Source organism: Coturnix japonica, chromosome 4, assembly GCF_054131305.1.
Source record: "Coturnix japonica strain WE chromosome 4, WE-NBRP24, whole genome shotgun sequence".
NCBI classification, from domain to species: Eukaryota; Metazoa; Chordata; class Aves; order Galliformes; family Phasianidae; genus Coturnix; species Coturnix japonica.
The window spans coordinates 36,482,713-36,503,558 of record NC_140666.1 but is presented as its reverse complement, the minus strand read 5'-3'; the positions used below and the strand labels follow the sequence as shown (position 1 = coordinate 36,503,558).

General features: G+C 35.5%; 1 protein-coding gene across 11 annotated transcripts in view; it reads left to right on the top strand.

The window, feature by feature from the left end:
* Positions 1-20,846, top strand: part of TTC29 (tetratricopeptide repeat domain 29) — a 185,521-nt gene that overhangs the window by 117,500 nt on the left and 47,175 nt on the right. For all 11 annotated transcript variants that reach the window (XR_014945294.1, XM_015861176.3, XM_032444409.2 and 8 more), the window contains 3 exons: positions 1,011-1,223; positions 2,441-2,526; positions 17,351-17,442. Coding sequence is in view for 10 of the 11 variants with exons in the window: in XM_015861176.3 (XP_015716662.1) it covers positions 1,011-1,223; positions 2,441-2,526; positions 17,351-17,442 (391 nt within the window). In the remaining variant the exon portion in view is untranslated. The remainder of the gene's footprint in view (positions 1-1,010; positions 1,224-2,440; positions 2,527-17,350; positions 17,443-20,846) is intronic.

The following is a 20,846-nucleotide window of genomic DNA, read 5'->3' as shown; positions in this document are numbered from 1 at the left end:
ATGTTCCAGGAGAGGTGTTAAGTGCAAACGTTTATCTTCATCATTTTTTGCAATTTTTAATACAAATAATAATTGATATTTTAATGATCTATAGGACAGAACCCCTCCGTCACAAACATACAAACTGGTTAAATAAATGTCACCTTTGCATTTCTACTTTGATGTAGAATATTCAGTGCAAAAACATGTACAGGATATGTTTCATATATTGAGTCTTAGCTTACCTGCTTCCTAATAGTTTTTCAGTGACTCATGATGTATACAGAAATTTTTTCAGTTCTTGCAAGGGGCTTTGAATTTCCATTGTGCAGAAAGCCTAGATATGTAAGGAGCTAGCTGAAGCTAGGGGGTGAAGGAGGAATTACTTACATGTTCAAGTGAATTCTTTGCTGAAAGATGTTTGAGTAGCTTTGGTTTGAAGATCAGGCTCAATACTTAATGGATTAGTGGCTCTTGCTCTTCCAGTAATCGCACCGCATCTACTCTTCAGAGCTGACCTACTAATAACTTATTTCTTTCTATAATAATTATTTTCATCAATTCTTTTGAGTAAAGGCCCTTTTCTGTAGTTTTGATACATCTGTTCTCCAGTCTCTCCTGCAAATATTTTGGTGTTTTCATTATGGAAAAAAAAATCTTAGTGAACAGTTTAAACTGTGATTGCTTATGCACACATACAAGTTTTTCATTTGTTTGGTTTTGTAATATAAGATCCATGAAGATCATTTTAATGGACCTATAACAGATTATTCTCTAGAAAATGTAACTTCCTCTGGATCACATGCCCCCAACACTCTGAATCCACAAAGAAAGCACATTTCAAATGTGAAAAGTTAAACATACAATATTTCTGGTAATTTTTCCAATGATTTCTAAGTTAGATATTGAAGATTTCTGAAAATTGTGAATTGATTGAGATGCAATTGACTTCCTAATAAGAAAATGATATACTAGTAACTATAAAAATGTTGTTGATTACACTGGTTGCAGTTATGACTGAAATTTTTCAGGTCATGTGATGAAGGCTGCTGAGCATTATGAAGCATTTTACCAGCTAACAGAAGGTACAACATGGAAGAATGAGACAGGCCACACTTACCATTCACTGGCATGTGAGCATCTTTGGAGAATTTATATATTGCTAGCAGACAAAATGCTAGAAAACAAAGAACAAGAGCAGGCCATCAAAACATTAATAAAAGCTATCAGAATGGCAAAAACCGGTAGGTATAAAATTGCATTTTCATGTATTTTTATTTGATGGGCATGCTATGGTTTTCTGAAGAGTAAAGTAGAAATTGTGAAGTGCTCAACTGAGTAATTATTTCCTATGGAAGTCAAAGAAAATTGCTATCCATACACTACCAGGTCTCACTAAAACAGGAAGGCCTTCTTGCTGACAACAAAGAATCTTTTAGATTTCTGAAAGCTTTATCTCCAAAAAAAAACCAAACCTTTTGGAAGCAATGGTATAAAACCGTAAACCCATAATCATTGTTGATTTGGCAGTTTTTGGGTAATATTTTCTTCTTGATGACTGTTTTACATTTTACATACTTACTTAGCACTTGCAAAAAGGAATTTTCTATTATAACCAATTAAGATTTCGTCTTTATATCTTAGTATGTATAAATAATTTGAAACCTGAAGACGATTACAAAATTGCAGAGCAGCTGAGTCAGAGGCCTCTGGAGATCAAATGCCATCCTTTTCACAGTTGCCTACAGCAGGTTGCCTAGGACAACATCCAGTTAAGTTTTGAGTATATCTGCAGGTGGAGACTCCATAACCACCCTGAGCAATATTTTCCATTGTTTGACTACCTGCACGGTAGGAAAGTCTTGTTGTGTTCAGATGGATTTACAGTCTGTGCCAATTGCCCCTTGTCCTGTCACTGACTACCACTTAGAAGACTTCACCTTCTTTGTACCCTTTCATCAGACTTCTGAACACATTAATGAGATTCTTTGCCTGAGCTTTCTCTTCCATGGGCTGAAACATCCCAGATCTCTCAGCCTGGCCCACTGACAGTTATCTCATGATGTCCAAGTATGCAGGTCAATATGGTTTGTTTGTATCTTAGAATGCATTATATATTTTATTTTATTTATATATTTTATCGCTTTTTCTAATATGAGAACAGAGTTCTATTAAACAATTCATTACAGAGAATGTTACAGCACATTAAGCTGACTGTTCTGCATTACTTACTTTAAGACATTTTCTTCGTTTAAACCCGTAGCCTCTAATTTTAATTACCTGACTAAACAGAAACAAGTTTTTCTTGGAAAAAAAGATAAATGACAAAGCTAAGGGAAAGGAAAAACTTACTGCAGTATATAAGCATCTACATCTTGTTTAATAACCCACAAGGTTTGTCTGTGCTTATGTCATTTTGTTAAGACTACACTGGTAACTGTAACTGTAATCCATATTTTAGGAGGTGATAAGAAGATGGAAGGAGAAGCTGTGTATTGCTTAAGTTTAGTGTATCATTTTGCTGGAGAAGAGAAGAGAGCATTATCAGTAAGTTTATTTTAACACTGCTTTAGCTTTCTCAGAGCCTTTCTCTTTATGTGCATACAAAGCAATTTTGCCTTGTTTTATTTAGGTTTTATTTGGTTATGATTTTTTTTTTGTTTTTTGTTTGTTTGGTTGGTTGGTTGGTTGGTTGGTTGGTTTTTTTAAAGCAAACTATTTTTCAAATTCATTTGATACAGTGTGTTTGTGAGCAACAATTAACCCGTCAGTCCAAATGTTAAGCTTTTCAGAATACGTGGAAGAAATATGAATTGCTTTTGATGTGAATAGCTATAGTGCTGGTGTAATCTCTTCTGATGACGCATGAGTTCAGGCTGCACTTTTCATGTTTCCCTTGAGCCTCGCACATGTAATCATTCAAAGACAATGCAAGTTCTACATGTGACAACTGGGGAAGGAGTGTTTCTCCACTTCTTCATAGGTCAGTGGGAGAAGACAGATAAGCAACAACTTGATTTGTCTGTCATCAGTGACTCTCTTAAAATGTGGGAAAAACATATTTGTTTTGTCTATGATTATTGCTGTTACTCATTTGGAAAATTACTGTTTCTATTTTAGTTTCTTCCTTCATCTGTGGAGTTGCTCAGTATTTTATTAACGAGCAAATCGTATAGAGAGCATTCTTTGTGATTTTTGTTGTGGTAGTTTATCTTTCTCAGAGAAACCAATAGAAGTCATGGAGTGATCTGATTATGAATTTCCCCATTGCTTTCTTTGCTCCCGTGGAAGTGTTTTAGATTTTTTTTGAAATATACTTTTATGTGCTTTCAGTAATTCATAATATGATTTTTCCAAAAGGTTTGGACCATTTATATATACATAATTCTTCAATGCTGATTGGCTTTTCTTCTGTCTAAATCAAACTCATTCCAGAAAGTAGGATGTTTATGAATTTCTAGTCAGAAGCAAAAAGCCTGCTCTTACTCAGCTGTAGTTGAAGTCCACAACTGAACATGATGAGATTAGGTTAGAGTTGTTTTTTGCTTAAGTTTCATCCGCATTGGCTTTTGACCAACAAGTATAAAACATTTTTACCTGAACATTTCTTGTTAAGTTTCTGAGAGTCAGAATAAGTTGTGTGGATGATGAAGAGCAGTAAGACAAATCAATCAGCTAAACAAAGCCTGCATGTGCCTTTGATCTCTCCATCACACTATAAACTTATTAATGAACAAGACTATATAGTCTCTGTATTATAAAAAGGGTCAAACTATCCTTGAAAGCATCAAAAATATTAGACATTGTGGCATTGTTTCCTTGGAGTCCATTTTGCTTAAATTTTATAGTTACTTCTTTCCCTATATTGCTCCCCCAAGTCTTCTGCCAAAAAGTTACAGAAATCATTTGGAGGTTTCATTTCTTTTTGTTACACACAATACAGTTGTGGGATTTTTGTTTTTTGTTGGTTTTTGGTTGGTTTTTGGTTTTGTTTTTTTTTGTTTGTTTGTTTGTTTGGTTTTTTTGAGGAAGATTCTGCAACCTTCTATTTTGTAATGTACTACTATTCATTTAAAATGTGGACATAAAGGGTTGTGCTTTTAGTCTTACAAAAACACCTGACAGGTATGGAAAGCAATATATGTTTTAATTAAAGGAGAAATAAATTCTCTGTAATACAAAACATAAATGGATAAGATAAACATAAATGGGTATAAGATGGTATTTTATCTTTAATGAAAATATTAGTACTTTGCAGAATAAATAAAGATTCCTAAAATACTGACATCTCCAATTAGATTGAATAAGAAACCTATGAATAAAGTTCATTCAGAAATATATTATGCATTATGGGACTGAGAAAAAGTGGTAACATTTTAGTTCCTTTTCTCCTTAGTAATCATCAGTACAGAGAGCAGTAAAATATCAGTGGTTGACAGGGCTCTTGAACACAAGTTGTCTTCACTCTCCAATTAGAAATCATTGCCTAAAATTTACCCTTCTGTTCTCAGTTTAATGGTCTCTGTATCCAAGGGGAGCTCAGATGCTTACGGAGATGAAATCATTGCATCCCATTCCCAGAGGACTACTGGTTATCATTACACATAACATGCAGACAATACTGCTAGGAGCCAGTTTGCCTCATGGTAATATGTAGTTCATCACCAGCTTCTGTAGCATGCTAAAGAGGTCTTGCCACACAGCTTGGGACTACTCGGGTGTAGACTCAGGGGTCTCAGCAGTTATTTTCCTGCTTTGCATCAGTTTTCATCTTCTTTATCCTTTTGTGCTGTGGTTCACCTCAGGCAGTCTCCTTCTAGGGGAATCTGAAAGGAGCAGCTGTTACAGATACCATTTCCTCCAATTGTTGCCACTTGGTTCCTTTTTCTACTGAATGTGCTACTCCCTCCCCCAACACACACACAGTAGCATGCATATAAACTTGTTTCTCTTTCATTCATGTCTTCTAGAGTGGAGAAGCATATGTTCAAAATATTCATTATCTGATGCAGTAATTAAAGGTTGAAATGATTGAGCTGCAGCCTATCACATGAAAATTGTGCAGTCGCTTTGTATTGAATAGGCTGTGTTTGTTGGAGAAGGATTTTTTGTTTGCTAGGCACTTGGTGTATAATCTAACATAATTTCGTTGTATAAATTAATTTTATTTGATATATTTGATGGATTTTTGTGGACGTCCTCAGTTGTAAAAACATAAAGATGTGCAAGTTTAAAAGCCTGAGAATTATATAATTATATCCAACATCAGCATAGTAGGTTCATAATATTTTTCATGTCATACAGATTATAACCAAGAGTATTCGATTTCCCCTAAATATGACACACAACATTAATAGTACAGATAATATACAGATTTTATCTTAAGCATTATAAGTTTTTGTTGTTGTTGTTGTTTGTTTGTTTTTTGGAGAAATTTCTCCATCCAGCCTAATTTTAAAGTGAAAGTCACTGTTTTTTCTTAAGACTTACATAACAAGCAAAATTTTAACTGAAACAATTGTATGTCATTCAGAATCTCACATAAGGCATTGTAATCTAATTCTCAATGTGGGATTTTTTAATATACTGGGCTTTTAAGAGTACTTCACATCTTGGACATCAAGGGCTTTTTCTCTTTCAATTAATCGCATCTCAGATTACCAGGAAAATTCCAGCTCCTACACATTTCTGAGCATTTGTGGTCCTTTATTTTGGATGCTAAATCCCGTGCCTCAGTTATGTTACATATTTAAATAATAGGAGCAATGTTCTTGAGTACTGCAACTCGTGCCAAAATAAATGTGGTAATTTATGACATAATGCCACGTGCATCAATTGTCAGAATTATGGTATACAAGCCACAGGCATAAAATTATCAAGAAAATTTATTAACTTATAAAGGCATCTTCACATTCAAAATGACCCTATTAAAGTAATCAGAGGTGATTTATGACCATAACGTTAATTTCTGAAAAAAATCTGTATCTAAAAAACCTGAAAATTTTAACTCATGCAAGTAGAGAGAATGTAAGTAAATGTACTTGGAAGGCAGATATTCTAAAGTTAGTGTACATGGTATATTTTATCTAATTGTATCTGTTATTCTTATTTATATAAATAACAGCCATATGTCTAAAAGACTTTACAATTCCAGGAGGATCCTAACTAGTAAAAGAGTTCAAAAAAGTAGACTACATTATATTCTTTTTTTCCCATGTTTTGTGAAAGCTAATTTACACTAGTGAGCATAATTTCTCTGAGGTTTGCTTACTATCCTATTGCATTACTAGGAGGCTGAACCTCAAGACACACTTCTGCAAGCAGTGTCTGGATAGAAATCCAAGTTGAGATTTAAGCTTTCACTGTTGTCACTACAGAAACATTTAAGTGGGGGGCCACAAAACACATCAAAAGATAGTACTTAATGGAAATGATTTCAAGCTTCCTTTTTTTTTTTTCATCAAGCCTTATTCATTTGTAGTTGATATTTAGCCATTCTGATAGTGCATAACTTTCACAGCATAGAAAATGGGATCATGTACAAGATTAAGAAATGTTCTTATAATTCCTAGAGGCCTCACTTTTATTGGAGCAGGTTTTAAATTTTCATTAAAACTGTGCTCAAGTAGAAAATCTGTCTTTTTCTTAGCTAAGGATTAGAAGACCAGACAAAAACCTGAGTCAGTCTTGACTGTAAGCACTTCTGACTGATTTTGACACTGGCAATGGATTATATACTGAGAAAGGTTTTCTTATTGAAGGTATGCAATTAGTGAGCCAATTTACAACCAATATAATTTATTGTTTCTGGGAGGTACCCCTGCTGCCAGACATTGATGGGATGAACATCCCTGCCCTCAAGAAGGCCACATTTAGAACACTGTGTCCAGTTCTAGGCTTTCCAGTTAAAAAAAGACAGGGATCTCCTAGAAGGAGTCCAGTGGATGGCCACAATGATGATAAAGGGCTGAGTAACCTGGGTCTGTTCAGCCTGGGGGAAAGAGGACTGTGTGGGATGTTTATAAATATCTAAGGGAGGTGGGAGGCCACGTTCTTCTCAGTGTGTGTAGCAACAGGACAAGGAGCAATGGGCTAAAACTTGAACATAGGAAGCTCTGTACTAACACAAGGAAGAACTGCCCAGAGAGGCTATGGAGTCTCCTTCTATGGAGATATTCAAGACCTGTCTGGATGCCTACTTGTTCAACTTATTGCAGGGAGCCTACTTTAGCAGCAGGTTGAATTCAATGATCTCTTGGGGTCCCTTCCAACCCTTGAATTTATGTGATTCTGTGCGATTCTCTAGCAAACACAGTTATGTGAGAACACTTAGTACTGGTACTAAACTTTACCCTGTCAAAATACATTGCGTCAAATGCTGATAGAAGTAAGAAATAACAAACTGAACTGAGAATACTAAAGAAGACGTGAAATTTCAAGGGAGAAGTGAGTGTCTGATCATTTGATTAATTTTTTTTCTGTTAATTTTGTGCTTACTTTTTAAAGAGGAAGAAAGATATAACTTTATTTTGGGTATGAAAGTTAGTATCCTAGTCACAAGAGCAGAGCAGAGTGAGACAATCACCTTCTTCATGCTGGCAACCACTTTTTTTATAAAGCCCAGGATATAGTTGGCCTTCTAGGCTGCAAGAGCGTACACATGGCTTATGTCCAGCTTTTCATCCATCAGGACCCCCAAGCCCTGCTTTACAGGGCTACTCTCAATTTCTTCTCCCAGACTGTATTCTTATCTGGAATTGCCTTGACCCAAGGGCAACACTTTGGACTTGGCCATTTTGAACCTCATGGAGTTCACATGGGCCCACTTTTTGAGCCTGTCCAGAACCCTCTGGATGGCTTCTCTCCCTTCTATTCTGTGAACTTCACAGGTCAGCTTGGTGTTGTCAGCAGACTTGCTGAGAGCATGCTCAGTCCCACTAATAAAAATGTTTGAGAAGACCAGTTGGAATCCAGGGGAACACCACTTAGAATCATGGAATCATAGAATCAAGAGGTTGGAAGGGACCTACAAGATCATCTAGTCCAACCATCTTCCCATTACCATAGCTACATCAAACCACTGAACCATATCTTGGAGCTCTTCTTGTGACTGGGCATAGAGCCATTAAAAGCTAGTCTATTTGTCCTGGCTGAGGCTTTGCTTAAACTCTAACTGCTGTCTACTGTGACTTAAAAGATGGGATTTATGCAGGCATTTTCTACTTACTAAGTTGAAACTTTTTTCTAGGTTAGATTTTATACACACACACACACACACACATATATATATATATATATATATATATATATAAAACTGTTGATATACACATTTTCATCTGTTTTATTCCCAGAGAATAGGAACACAAAAGACAAAGCAATACAATTGTATGATAAAAAGATGATTTAAAGGTTGTTTACTTCATCTACTTTAGACTATATTGAATTTCTAGCTTAGGTGTGCTAAACTTAGGAACCTAAAAACTATTATAATCAAGGGATAGTTGTATCACATCTAAATTTGTAGCATATAATGTCTGAGAAACAAGAACTTTCAGTAGTGTGTCCATTACTGTATTTACATATATTTACAGCCAGGGCTGCAGCAAAAGGATGGAAAATTTTATAAGACATTTTTAATTCTATTAGATAATAAACTTACAGAAGTCAGGCTTCTTATATGTTTTGAGAAATTGAGCACTTGTATGCACATTGTACAAACTTGGGAATTTCAATACTTAAATGCAAATATAATCATAATGTGCGAGGCTTTGTTTTCCTTTGTATGGTTTAGCTGAAATGAACAGGCTTTTTAAAAATTCTATAAAGTAAGGCTTTTTAAATTAAATTGGTTTCTCATGTTGGTATAGTTCAAGTTACAGCAATTTACTTATTAAATACATGTTTAAATTTCAATGCGATTATTCCCATTGACTTCAGACTTGTGTATTCAGGTGTAAGCAAATGCCTAATAACTTTGCATGATCAGAACCATCAAATCGAGGTTTTGATTCAGTCATCTTAAAGAAATTAAAAGTTATCCTTTGATAGATAAACAAACCGAGAAGTTAAGACACTGAAATTTGCCTGTGTAAAACCTAGCACTTGCTGCTTCATTATTAGAAGCAATTTGTTTGCTGTTTTTCTTATGTGTTATTGCAGAACTGATCAAAAGAATTGGTAGCAAAGTGTGAAATAAATTGTACTTCTAAATAAATCGATTTAACATTGCTTTGTGCTTTAAGTGATTTTAGTAATATTAATATTTAAAATATTTCTGTCTGAAATCTTTTTATTACTACATATTGCAGTAATGGCTACAATTTCATTCTGCCATTCTTCATATTAGAATATTGCATAGTAAAAATTGTGAAAATATTGTCTTTTAGCACTGAAATAGATGCAAAAGATTTCAAGTGAGTGTTTGCATGTAAATGATTCAAATTTTATTCAGTCAATAAAAACAGTCCATTACTCCTTTTACTACATTTCTCACATGGGTTAAACTCAAAGAGTATGTGGTTTTCATTTGATGGAGAATTTTTCCCTTATTTCCACATATTTATCCAGAAAATTAAGTTATTAACTGACTTACATTTTTTAATACCTTCTTGTTTATCTGTGCAATTTTTTTTCATTGTGTTATGCAAATCTAAGGATTTGTATGTTAGCTTTTGGCTAGGAGAACTTTTGTAGTTAAAAATATCCTTTAATGAGTAGACTGAATATATATATATATATATATATACACACACACACATATATATATATATATATATCCTCTGTCTAAAAAGTAATAGGCATTGAAGCATACACATGCATACAGTATGGTTAGTAAGGTCTTAGGACGTTACAGCAATCCAACAGCATGGTACATTCATGTAGACACAAGAGTGTGATAAAAGCAGTCCAGGCATCTGGACCACAGTGATGCTATACAAAAACATTTCTGAACAATTCACATAGTTGCACTTACCCAAATTTCCAATCTTGTCCACCCGTTTCTCCCTGATTCTTTCTCTGCCTCCGCCTTTGTCTTTTATGTTGTTGCAGAATCTCATTTTTCCTTTATGAGTCACCTCCATCTGCTTATGTGTCAGAGTGGCCCTCATGCCACACATCATATTGAGGAATTCTCAAGATGAAGGGCTGTATTCACATCACTACTTCTGTCTCAGCACTGTTTCATGCTTGTCACTGCTCGGCACTCAGCGCCACACTGGCTTGTTTTGTCAATAACCATTTATTTGTTGCTGGAATAGTAGCAACCATTACATCTGACCTCCCTGTTTCATCAATTATGGATAGATTATTGGATGTGAACATCTGCAAAAGCTTGCTGTTGAACTTACCTCCTGGCTGGGATTAGATCAAGTATTAAACTGTTGTTTATTGTCGAGCCAAAACTCTACTGGGAAGCCAGGGAATTCCAAGGCTAGCAGTCTCCCATCAGCAAACACCAAAAATTGTTTAGTATTGCCACCGTTTCCCATAAGATCATGGCCATTTATTATTTACACTTATTACTAGTTGTTATAACATACTTGATAAAAGCTCTTGGCAGGCGTAGTGTTTCCAGCTATTGTCACATCTGTCAGGATGGAAAGGATACATAAACTGTTTTTTCCTCTTATATTGCTGTTAAGGGGTAACAGATGAAGCTTCTTCACTTCAGACTGTTAAGCCATGCTTTATTTTGAAAAGATATGCCAACAGTGGCTGGTTTGGGAAAACATGACATTTCAGTACTAAATGAAGATTACAACAACCTTTACTTTAACCAGTAATATCTCTTGCAGTGAATATCTTGAATTGTACAATAATTAGAAACTTAAATATCTGGCTCTGATATTTGCATAGGTTTTTGCTCTGAAGGAAATGGCTTGTTTTTCTGTATCATTATTTTGATTTTAATCAAATCCTTTTGAGGCATGTTAAATAATAGAATGATGACTGCGTTCCTACAAAAAGTTGTAGTTACAGAGAATGAGAATTTCACTGTTAGTGGTGCAGAAGGCCAGAATTAACAACAGTAATACAGAAGGTAATAGCAAGGAAATAAGAATACGGACAAAAGTTAATATTTATTCAATCGTCTGTACATTTCCTGGTTTTGAAGTTTGCTGTGCAGAAAAAACAGGCATTGGGAGTGAACTCCTGACCTCATGAAATCCAGCAGAAGGTAGAAATGGTTCTGTGGAAATGAAGTTTTTTAATGAGTTGTTTCTATTTACATATCTTCCATTCAGAATTGAAGCAAAACACTTATATTCTGAATGTTATGTAAAGTATACGAGAAATGCTTTATACCAGAAAAGAATCTACATCTGTCTTGGTAGACTGTTAAGAAATAAGTGAAACATTAATCTATCTCCCCAGGGCTTTAATGCTCCAAGCAAGTATAGTCAGGAATAACTTGAAGCTAGCATTGCTGTGCAAGTTCATATAGCGTCAAGGTAAATGTTAACACTTACTAGCCAGCTATAACAGGAGAGGAGTGGAAAGGGCAACTACTTTTCCAGCAGTGTCATCCAAGTAGCACCTTAGTAATAACCACCTCTTATCAAAAGCCTGTTCTCTAGGGGAGCAATTCTGGCAATTCAGGGGCTACTCCCTCATTCCTCAGCATGACATCCAGTATATCTTAACTGTGAGCATACAACCCGGGTAATATACTATTCTAGGTGCTCATTATGCCTGAGTACAGTTAGCATTTAACAAGGCAAGGCCAGCCATCCAGTTGATGTTTGTGTATTTTTTTCCTGGGATCAATAAGTTCTGCTATAATCAATACATTTAATGAGCAATACAATTTTCTTACTGCTCTTCAACCTCTCACACACAGTGTTTTGACCAAACTGAGAATACTTCCAAATGTATGTTGTGAAAGTCTTCTTTGTTCTTACTCAGAGTTGCCACAGGCATGTGTCCACTTGAATTATGGTAATAAGGCCTGCACTTGTATTGAAATGTTATCAAAATGTAATCTAATTCAATATATTGTTGATTAAGGGTGAACATTGATCCAAAAAATAAAATAAAAAAAATAAAAATAAAAACAACAAACAGAAAATTGGAGAAAACAATTATTTTATATTGTCCATCTCATGTACAGTAGATGTTGCTTGTATGGGAAAAATGGCAATTTCTAGAGGAAATTTGCATTTTCAATCTCAAAAATATGAAGAAAGTAAAACTGCTCTAATTTTCCTGTAGAATACCTTTGTGTCTATGGAATCTCCTTGTAAGTGAGGTTGGTGAAGCAGTTGCAGTGGAATGGATGCATAGGTCCTCTCTGTTATGCACACTTCAAGCACCAAAAGCTTTGCAGTTTGGCCCCTGTGGTTAATTCATCATAGTACAGAAGATGGGAAAGGAAACTCTGTGACAGAACCTCTGATTGATTTTTCTCATGATCTACAGCAAATGAATTATCAGAGTTGCAGAATGAGCTATTAAAAAGTATCAATTTTATTTTTAAATATGCATTTATTGGGTTCCTGTGGGGCAGAGCTCACTGAACTGGAAAATGCCTATGCATATGACAGTATTGTTTTTTTATTTTCACTGGATGGTATGGAGAAGATCATTTTGGTGACTGTTAGAGTGTTTTCTTTCTGAAAATATATGGGGTACTAAGTGGTATAAGGCCAGCATTACTTGATTGCATTTTCTGTCTTCCAACATCTATTGTTGGCTCTAGAAAAAAAAAATTGTCAGATGCTGCTACCCAGGCTGGGCCCTGGCCCACTACTGCAGTGCCTGTCAGAAATCATTAGCTAGTGTTCTCTTTGACTAATGTTGCAGTTGATTGTCTGATTCATGTTCAAGATCTGTAAATGAGGCAGAAGCATCTTTACTGCTCACCAGCCGTGAAATGGCTAAACACTGTTAGATTTTCAGAAATCAAAATAAATGTGTTTCCAATAAAGTTTGACAATAATACCAAGTGCAAAGCTGAGAGCAGAACTGTGGTTTTGTGTTTTTTAAAGTTACAGTATTATAAATCAATATTATCCCATCATGTTTTTGTCAGAGTAATGTTTTTTACCAAAATGATAAAGTACTGCCAGTAACATTAATCTTATGTTGACTTGGATAGACATTCTTTATTCAACATAAATTCATACCTTCAATTTTTACTCTTTCATCCATTATCCCCAGATGTACATATTGAGGTTTAGCAAAGCGTATCTCCTATTTTGTTAATCTACAGTGTGTAGCAATGAGAAGTGTAATGTGTCTCTGTTTATACAAAAGGAATGCAGGTGTGACAACAGCAACAACAAAATTTTAAAATGTTAGATCTTGGAAATGGGCAGATCTGGAGGTGGATGGTGTTAATGGCATAACCCCACGAGGGTCACATGGCAGAATACTGAAAGAACGGAAAAACAAATCTAGGTGTGAGATCTGACTTATGTTTTCCTTGGCTTAGGAGGCAAACATGTAATTCATCACTATGTACAGAATTAGTGTGAGAGCTATGCCGCAAATAGGACCTACTTTGGGAATTTACCCTTGTTATTTTGCTTTGTTTCTATGCTGTAACAAATTGTAGCCTTAGTGGAATTGCAAAGAAACAGGAGTTGTTGTTTCTGTAATCAAACTGCTGTTTCCACAGTAGCTATCCTCCTTCCAGATGCACCCGTATCCAGCTGCTATGAAAAAAAGAAAACAAAGCAATCATACGGTGTTACTTCAGATATTTTAATTTCCATTTTGGAGTGATTAAAAAAAAAAAAAAATTGTCACCACTTTTTTTTTCACAATATACAACAATAGTAGATGGTGCTTAGAACAGTGATTGGTAATATGGAAGATAAAAGTCTTCTCTCTACCACTCTCCCAAACAGTTCTCCAAGCCCTAGAGAACAAGTTACTGAAACTCAGCCTTCATTTCTGTATTGGATTTTGATTTTTACTTTATTTTTTTAAGAGACAGTTTTCATTTTTTGAGACAGTCCTTGTGAATAGTCACAGAGGGCCTAAAACCTTATTTGTGAACATAATCAGTGCAACTTTAATAGTCTTTATTTTGTTAGTCTTACTTTATTTTTTCTTTCTAAGTCAAACCACATGAATTTAATTGGTTCAAGTACGTATACCATGATTTTTTTCTCACGCGTTGACTGGAATATCAAGTTTTCTTTGAAGCAGAACATAAATTTTACAATGATGATTGAACCTAGCATCATCAGGATAAAACTGTTGCCAAAGCATCCCTTCTCAAAACCCTAGGTACACAGAAAATAAATAAATAAATGATTACGTGTTGCTCCTTCAGTAACTCTAAATCTCTGCAATCTCTGACTTTTTGAAAAGGCAAATAAGCTAGATTTGTATAATGCCAAAGCCCACTATTTTAAATGTATATTAATAATCCAGGTTATGTAATTCCATTCAGTATTTCTTTACACAATTTTTATTTGCATTTCCTTACCAGGAGAAAAATTACCAAGATGAAATTTTAATGTACAGTATTTACTGGAGCAGAATTATGTTCCCTTAATGAGCAGATTTTTGTTCTACAGACTAAATCAATTTTTCCATCCTTTGTGTAGTGGTAGTTGTATTCCATAAGATCACAGATGTAACAAAACTGCACATTCATTATGCATATCTATGTTTTCAACATTAGTTATTGACATCTCCCACCTCTTCCTTGGGTGTTGCTGTCTTCTGCACAGATTCACCAAAATGGAAGACCTGTTTCTGACCTACATGTATGTTTCAACGTAAAACAGCATTCCAGGGAGCATGTAAATTCCATGCAATCTGGATGGTCAGTCTTCCCAGTATTTATCCACTTATCAGAAAACTAGCAGGTGAATGGCCCAGCCATGCCCACTCAGACTGAACACTCACCATGAGCACGTCTTTTCTTATGTGGTATTTATAGCAATAGAAATAGATTAACTGGTTGTTAATCTCCCTTGAAAATAAACCAGGACATTTTAATGTCTATTTGGTGTTTTCAGTCTGTTTACAAATTCTGGTAGCAATCACTATGTCAAGTCCATTTCATTCATCATCATTAAAGATCTGTAATATTTTTTCTTTTTAAATGATAATTAAAATTGTACTATAATTACAAGAGGCTTTGAATGAAATCCTCTAATGTTAACGTGTTAATCCAGTGTTTTATTATGCTCTATATCCTCTTCTTTTTCTATCTTGAGTGTTGAAAATGGAGCATACGCTGTAGGTGAGGCCTTTTTTCACATAACCCACATAGATGCATCCTGGGCAATTGTAGCATAGACAGGAATAGCTTCTTACCATCATGAATGTGTCCCTTTTTGTGTCCCCACCAAGTACTGGCAGCTGGAGGAGTTATTTGAAATGCAGACGTAGAATATATTTTCATATATATTCTATCATAATTTGTCAGTATTTCTTTCCCCAAGATGATTTAATTATTTTTAGAATGAAACATACAATTTTTGAAGATCTTGAATTTTAAATTAATTTTCCTAATTAAAAATAGAAAAAAGACTTCATTTATTTGCTTACTTGCTTCTTTTTAGCAGATGCTGCAGAGATGTAGTGAACTGACCTTTTATTTGAGCTTTTCTGGCTATGGCTTTTTCTTGGCTTTCATCTGTACTTTTTAGGTTTTTTGATATCTTTGACAGGAAAAAAGCAGCATAGCAGCCTAAGCCTTGGGCACGTAAGTAACCTTTCAGTGCTAGATAGGAACCACTGGAGGCTCTGTGGCCTAGTTTAATAACACAGAGGTTAGTTTGAAGTGTGGGTGATTTTCAGTCCAGTACATAAAATTTTAGAAACCTGATGCTATCATGGCAGGCTTATTGACATGGGCACTGTTACTTCAATAAATGTTGCAGATCCTCTGAGCTAAATGCAAAACCAAGAATTGTTTCTTGGGCAGCTGCACATTACTGTTCCCAGCATGGATTATCTGAAGGACAGACTGCAGGCCTTCAGAGCTATGCTTATGCATCCAGTTTAGGGTGAGTTCTGAACTGATGTGGCAAGTTCCTAACAGTAGTGCCTTCACTTTCTTTGTCGTATCATATGCATCAATAACTCAATTGAGAATGACCTTCAAGTATAGGATGCAGTGCTGATGTACTACATCAGAACACAACTTTGATAAGTACTTGAGGAAAGATAAGTAGTGTGTTGTACATAAGTAAGCCACACATTTGGTACACACAGAACTTAAGGAACTGAAAAATAAGAGCCTTGTCTAGCAATACATCTATGTGTAATAAAGCTCCTTCAAGATCTGGGAAAGCTGTGCAGTGGAAACAACAGTAGAAATGGTGACGTCCATAGGGTTAGCACACACAAGTTGTATTCTTTTGAACCACACATTTTGCCAATGACAGGGGATGCAGTCTTAATAAAAAGTGCCCTATCTTTTACGTTACCATAAATAGGCATCTTGGGGCACGCAGGCTACTGTCACATGTCCCTGTGCATCTCCCATCCCCCTTCAAAGCTGGTAAATGACATTCACTACTCCTTTCTTGGAAATGTGCAAAAAGGATTTCCATAGATAGTCTTCAGAGATTTCCTGTGTTCTCATGTGTGTAATAGGTTGGGTCAAGCAACAAAGAGAGAAGAAGGAAAGAACAGGATTTAATTTCATATGCATTCTCCCTTTACCACCATTGGAAAAAAATAAGGTTGAAAAAGAAATTATGCAATAAAGGTGATGTCAGTGTTAAATTAAATTAAGATTATATGTTTTTGTGCAGTGGCTGTAAGCCTTCGGTTATGAGAGAGGTCATGATAAAAGAGTATATCCCCATATTAACAGGTTGCTCTTGTGCGTGAATAATTAGTCATAAATATAACAAAACTATCTACAGGATTTGAAGTTAATCCTTGTTTAAACATGCAAGCTGTAATTTATTCAATTCTTATGCATGTGAGTTGTGCCAAAAAAAGTTCTCATAGTGATAGTTTAAAGAAGGAAAAATAAACAAATTGTATTTGAATGTATTTTCTGAAACACTGTGAATACAAAGGGCATCGTCTTAATGTATTGATTCATAGAAATTCATGAAAGTACAGCTTCTTAAAATATTGTAAATTATGAATAAGGAAATTTATATTGTAAATCTGGTAACATCTCTTCGTTTATTGCAAAGCTCCAGAACTGAGACATTTAAATACAAGTTTGATCTTTTTAGTTCGTAATAATTATGTAGTTTCAAACAACTATTAGTGATTATCAAAAACTTGTTTCTATTGCAGCTAATAAATAAAGAAATGTGCATATGGGAAAACTTTTATTTTGCATTTTATATAAACACAAGGATTGCACACACACACACAAAGAAGAGAAAGAGAAATGCTTAGCATTGTATTTATTGGGTTTTATTTTTCTGTTTCACAGATTTTGAACACCTCTGTAAAAATCTTCACATCACTGTGTGATTCTGCAGGCCTAAGAAGAGCATATGAAGCTATAGACAAGATACTGGTAAGGTAGGTTAGCGCATCCTTGTCTGGCCGTCAGTGCAGATTCATTCAACTGTGAAAGACTTAAATTGTTAGAGGTCTGTCGCTTCCCATTACTGACTGCTTAAATTTTAAGCAGCGCCCTTCTTGCAGTAAGTGACCCTTTCATTGAAAGTTATTTTAGACTCTTACAATTGTTTTTAATGTATGATCCAAAGCTTTTCTGTACCTATAAACAGATTTATGCTCTTTTTTTTCCTTTTTTTTCTTTTCTTTTTTTTCTTTTTTTTTCTTTTTTTCATAATTCAAGGGCTTTTTTTCTTCTTCTTTTTTATTTATTTATTTTTTTTCCCCCACAAATCTGGGAAAGATCTTCCTGAGGAAATGAAATCCAGTCATATTTTTCAGGCTAAAAAAGACAGAAAAACTCTAAAAATATAGAATGCTTCATCATTTTGATACAGCTTGTTATTGTTGTATTGTGAACATTCTAAAGAAGCACACAGGATAAGACAGTAAAAAAGCCACAGAACAGACTTAAAAGATCAGGTCCCACTTTAAAAACTGACGTTAATTGAACTGAGAAAGATGGTGTTGCTGGTACACCAGCTATTGCTATGACTGACTTTTACAAACTTGGCTACCATGACACAGTGAGACAGTAGAAGTGAGGTGTCTAAGCTCTCAATAGCATTCATGAGCTCCTTGCATTTACAAAAAGCAGTAGTCTGGGTAAAAAGTGGCCTATGACAGCCAAGAGGGCATACCTAGAAAATCATGCATATTTATTTCCTTTCTCTGTTTTAGATATTCTGGAATTAAAGCACGTACACGTATTTAGTATGAAGCCCAGTGGGAGGCCAGTCATGAGCAGCAGACCTCAGGGCCCCAGAGGTTGATATTAGCGCTAAGGTACTAATTAGTGTCTTTGTTAACGACATGAATGATGTGACCAAGTGTACCATCAGCATGTTTGTGGTTAATATAAAACTGAGGAGAGGTAGATGATATACCCCACAGTTGTGCTGCCATTGAAAGGGATCTAGCCTCTCTGCAGAAAGGGGCTAATGGTAGTCTTGTGAAGCTCAGGAGAGGGAAAAGCAAAGTTCTGTACCCTGAAAAGAATATCCCCAGGCACCAGTACAGGCTGTGGACTGACTGGAGGGAAAGGAGCTTGGCAGAGAAGAACCTGGGTTTTCTAGTGAACAAGTGACCATGAGCCAGGTAACCCAAGAAGCCAGCAATGTCAAATCATGGCAAAAACAACCTGCATTACACAGAGCATTGCCATTAGGTCAAGGGATGTGATCCTGTACCTCTACTCAGCACTGGTGTAGTCAACTCAGGATCACAGCATATGCTCCATCTCTCAGTGCAAAAGAGACATGAGCACAGCGATCCAAGTCCAGCAAAGGGCTGTGAAGATGATGGACTGGAGCATCTGTCCTGGGAGGAGAGGCTGAGAGAGCTGGGATGCTTCAGCCCCTGGAAGAGAAGGCTCAGAGGGGATCTAATCAGTGTCTCTCTGTCAAAGAAGACGGAGCCAGGCTCATATCAGTGGTACTTGCTTACAGGACAGAAGGCAATGATTACAGATTGATATACATGAGAGTCCACTTAAACATACACAGAAAAATATTATGTGAGGGTGAATGCTGAAACAGGTGGTCTAGAAAGGTTGTTGGATCAAAACAACCCTCAAAAATTATTCAAAACCCCCAGCACACAATCTTCTACTTGACCCTGTTCTGAACCAAGCAGATAGACTTGTTATCCATCTCTTCCAACCCTGAACTATTCTATGTAAAGAGAGGCTATCAAATTTTTAATTTAGAAAAATACAAGTTTCGGTTTACTGTCATAGTAAACTTTTGGATGTTTACTATAGCAAACAAATCAGTGTCTGGTAAATGTAGAAAATATTGGATGAATGCATGAATTATTACTGTTGGTAGCAGTCTCAAGACTTATCACTACTTGTTTTCTGGGGTTTTTTTAGCCTTACCTAGACTAGACTTGTGCAAATAATTTTAAACTTGATGGATAATGCCTTTAAAAGGAAAAGAGATGACTGTATTTCTCTAGCTTCTGAAACAGTGCATTATAATCTTAATGTCTGTGAGAATGTGTACCGAAAGCCTTGTAACATATTGGAGAAAGTGGCAGCTCCCTCCCATAAGGCTCAGAAATTGTCTGTAGCTTTGGAAATTTTTTTGAAATCTTTGCTACAGATGTTTCCACAGACCACAGAAACCAGAAAATCTTTATCATCTGCATTTAGGCATGTCATTTTCCAGGGAAATATCTGACATAATAGCTTCATGTTCTTGACTTATTCTGCCAGTGTCCACCATGGTAATGACTTCTTGTGGACGCATGATTTATACATCCAATTCAATCACATGAGCAATCCTATAAAAGGTGCATATTTTCATAAAAGCCTAATAGGAGTAAAAACCTCATAGGGCATTTTAGCATGAAACTGGAAAATGAGTTGCTGTAGATATGTAATCTCTTCTGCTGAAGTCATCATAACTGTTCTGTGGGATCATGAATGACTATATCTTTGGGAAATTGCATTTTATGCATTTAGGAAGGTGATGTCTAAGGAGAAAGAACGTATATGGCTGTAAAAAATAACATGTCGATTTTTGAAGGAACTATAAAATATTAGGTCTTTGAGCAAGAAAGACTGTTTATCATGTTATCAGGTCACATGCGCGATAAAGTGTTTCAGTAATCCTTCTAGCATACATTAAATACCTCAAGCTGTAGTGCTTTTAAAACTACTTCAAAAAATTGTTGACTACCAACTGGCTGCTAGTTGGTGTAAGTGAAGTTCTAACACCAAGAACCATCCTTCTAGTATGTGTCAGATTGATTTCTGCTTGCTTGCAAGATATTATATGCCCTAACAATTTTTATATTTTCTGTACACGGAACATAGGTTTTTATATGAAATATAAAAAATGACCAAAAATACATCAAAACATTTCTATTAATTCATGAAATTAAGAAAGCCTTTTTACATTTTCTCCTGTCACTGATTCCATTTGCTTTATTACTTTCAGCCTCTAGCCCACAAACTTGGTGGCACAATCAACAAACCCCTCAGTGGCTGTTTCATCCCTGCTCTATTTGATTTCTCCACTCTGAGTAAATGATTAAGTTTTCATGCATTGGTTCAACCAAAATCTATGTTCACTCAACCACATCCTTTATTGATTACTTCTACTGCAAACAGTAGGCCAAGTGTGATATACATAATTGGACAGTTGTCAGGGGATGTGGGTGTTAACAGTCCTGTTTTCCCAATTGGAAACTGGAATCACCTTGATACACAAATATTCTGCACTGTTTCATTCTCATTCCTCGGACCGAGGAGTCCTTTTCCTCAGAATATATGTTTTTAACTCTCAAAGGTCTGGTTG